The sequence below is a fragment of the Mizuhopecten yessoensis genome, unplaced genomic scaffold (genome assembly GCF_002113885.1).
Source record: "Mizuhopecten yessoensis strain PY_sf001 unplaced genomic scaffold, ASM211388v2 scaffold8373, whole genome shotgun sequence".
Taxonomy (NCBI): domain Eukaryota; kingdom Metazoa; phylum Mollusca; class Bivalvia; order Pectinida; family Pectinidae; genus Mizuhopecten; species Mizuhopecten yessoensis.
The window spans coordinates 477,012-480,499 of record NW_018407515.1 but is presented as its reverse complement, the minus strand read 5'-3'; the positions used below and the strand labels follow the sequence as shown (position 1 = coordinate 480,499).

Genomic DNA, 3,488 nt, shown 5'->3' with positions numbered 1-3,488 from the left:
GTAGGAACAGCAGATAAGTGTGTATCATTGCGATAATGAATGATGATGTATGCAATTTTTCAAGTTGCCAGGTTCACGAGGATGTTGGACAACATGTATTGTATATTATATAAGTGTGACATCTGGTGATTATCAATATAAATTAGGTGGTTTTGAAAGGTATTCACTGGTTCAATACGTGTATGAACTCCAACATTTGTCCTCCACAGATCTCAATAAATATTCATTTGTAATATTTATGAAGTGCAGCGTTTCCAGAGTGATTTTCTGTTTAGTTGTAAGGGTATTGTTTTGTATTTAAAAAATGTTCGAAGGTCATTTGTATAATGTTTCTAGTCATTGTAATACATTGTTAAGATTCTATTCAACGTTAACATGACTGTTGGTTTGTTGTTCTTTTTATAGTTAAAGTTATAGTTTATTAGTTGGGCTTGAAGTCTATTCAACACATAAGTGTTTTGCGGATTAGTACAGATATGGAGGATGAGACAGATAAGGCAGGAAAAGAGAAAGCACCTACATTGGTGGAAAAATGATGGGATCCTGAGGATTTATCCTGATAAATGTTCAGTTCGATATTGTAGGAGACTCATCAAAAACGGCTGCATTGACTAGAAAGGGTGTTCAAATGTTCCTCATAACGTCCTGAATACTACAATGTTGTTTTACTTTTCAGGCGTCCCCATTACGCAATGTAGTCGCCTTAGATTTTATCAGGCATTGCCAATTCCCTCGGCTGATCGTTTAGGCCCATAACCTCTTGTGTCTACACACGATCGGATTGGCGACACATAACCTCTTGTGTCTACACAAGATCGGATTGACGACGCATAACCTCTTGTGTCTACACACGATCGGATTGACGACACATAACCTGTTGTGACTACACACGATCGGATTGACGACACATAACCGTGTTCATATCAATGCTTATATCATGCATGTGAAAGTTGCAGCACACACACTTCGTAGTTGGAATTTATTGGACCTTTCAGGACGATCATTGACTTCTTTCCATTCTTTTAAAAACTCGTTAACTTCAAATGTACTATCTCCTCCGCCAATCTACTTAGGTTTCAGTGAACGTAAATTGAACAGTTTGCATACAAATCTTAGATATCAGTGTAGTCCACTTAAATATGATCTTTATAGGGTAAATCTTGTTGATAGTCCAGTTTGTAATTGTGGCCATCCCTGTGAAAATGCCTTTCACTTTTTTTATGAGTGCTTACTTTTTAACGACGAAAGACGCATCCTGTTCCAAAATTTGAATGCCTTGTATGTTGATTTTGATTTAGAATTACTTTTGTTTGGTAATACCCAACTTTCTATAGAAACCAATACAAAAGTTTTTAAACAAGTGCATCATTACATCTAATCCAGCTATAGGTTTTGATAATTATAATTATCATTTCTTATTTTTATTTATATGTGTATGTTGTTAATATATGTTTATGAAATTGCATTTCATTATTTTGCTTGATTACTTAATTACATTGATCTTGTTCATTATAAAATTACTATACCGGGCTGCATGTCATGAAATTTTGTATAATTTATAATTTATTTAAATGCGGATCCTTTTCACAGTTTAGACGATATCTTTTCNGTATATTTGTACAATAAAATATGTTTAAACTAAACACACACTGCACATGTACATCTAAAATACTGTGTCAAATGAGATTCGTCCCTGTCGGCCGATATGATTACTAGTGTTTGTATGCGACGTTTTCGTGTTTTCAAGTTTCCTGCTCTTGGGATAGCAAAGAAAGTGGTTTGGGAAGAACATAGTAGAGATGAGAATTGATTCGAGGAGGAATGAAGAGTATTTTACACCTAGTATAGAACTAATTTTAGTTATTAAACAAAACTTTATATTTTAAAATTATTTCCAAGCATGAAATAATCAATGTTTAATGTGTGCCTGAATCATCTGAGCTACCCCGCTCCCTTCCCTTCTTTCTATCTCTCTTTGTTTTAGTTAAAAATCAGGTTGTATATAAGTTTAAATGTTTTTGTATCGATCTTTTCCTATGCTGACGGCACAAGAGAAACGGATATTCAAGGACGAACGGAATGACAAGGAGGAAGCAAACCAAGGCACGGGAGTGATGGACAATAGTATAAGCAAAATGGTTTGGAAAGTGTATATTGTCAACTTCTGCCGTCAGTGTCAGAAAAGATTGTCCACATTATGAAAAAATACATTTTTAAAATTTCTCTCGCTCTCTATACAGATGTTTTATTTCAGGGAAAGGGCTTTAAATAAGTTGTACAACTTGTGCCCAATCCTGTTGCTTTAAAGGCAATAAAATATGTTTAAATCAAAATCATCCGAGCTATGTTTTTCCACATCAGAAGACATGTCTTTCAAAATTGACAAGAACTATTCTGCATCCTCCTCGGCGATTAAATTCCCAACAGCGCGCCTTAATTACGTCTCTTTCTAGACAAAGAATTATATGGAAAAAAATGAAAATTAGATTGGTGCTGATTTATCCAATTAATAACGGTTATTAGGACATTTGATCTTATTCCGTTGTGCAATGTCCGTCATCTGTCCCAATAACCTAACGAAGGCATTTAAGGAAATCGGAAAAAAATATATGACTTTTTGAAGTTCCATAAAAATAGGGCATTTCCCAGTGAAAATAAATAAGGAAAATTCTAAATTGCGTTCCGACACCACTTTTAAGACTTTTTATTTATATATATATCAAAACTGCGATATTTTATTCCAATTAAATGAAGATATGTTTATTCATATTGAACCAAAATCTCATATCCCATGGCAGCTATCTCCAAAACAAAATTAAGAGCTAAAAACTGTATGTATGAATAACTATGTGTAATTATCTAGTCATATGCCTGTATTGGGGCAGTAATCCTTAAATCGTCAATGGATTGATATAATCTGTGCAGAAATGGAAAAAATAGCCACGATACAAACAAGCAAATCAGATTCTCGAATAACTTTTGAGACGATCACTTTGTAACTCTTTTAACACGGAGGTACAAATGGTTTTTAGTTTATAAAAAATCGGAATACCTTTGGACTTCACATAACTAGAAAAGTTAGACGGACAGAATGGCGTCTGCAGGAACAGGTAAGATGACAGTGAATCCAGACATCGCCAAAGAACGTCGGAATGCAGGTTTCCACGTGGAAAATCTTACCAACTTTATCTACCACGGACCAGAAAGAGTGAGAAGGAGGCGCTATATGCGTAAGTACTAATTCTGTTGGGCAAAGTGCTGACTGTCACGTACCGACATTTTAGGTCCAAACTACCACTTCATCTGTTCATAGTTGTTCTAACGAGTGGCCTCATTACTGACCCATGATTTGTGTCATACAGACATGTAGATATATCTAGGTCATATGATATACAGATCTTACTAGATATTCGACTACTTTATTGAATTGTACTTTTCATATAAAATTTCATATGCACGGAGAAACTTATGAACGCGTTTGTATCAAT

The 3,488-nt window shown here is 34.7% G+C and overlaps 1 protein-coding gene and 1 long non-coding RNA gene across 2 annotated transcripts in view; both read left to right on the top strand.

The window, feature by feature from the left end:
• Positions 1-3,488, top strand: part of LOC110455763 — a 24,857-nt gene that overhangs the window by 3,275 nt on the left and 18,094 nt on the right. The window lies entirely within an intron of this gene.
• LOC110455762 (peroxisomal acyl-coenzyme A oxidase 1-like) overlaps positions 3,000-3,488 on the top strand; it is an 18,583-nt gene continuing 18,094 nt past the window's right edge. The window contains exon 1 of the mRNA XM_021506119.1: positions 3,000-3,230. Within this exon, the coding sequence (XP_021361794.1) occupies positions 3,092-3,230 (139 nt within the window). The 5' untranslated portion in view covers positions 3,000-3,091. The remainder of the gene's footprint in view (positions 3,231-3,488) is intronic.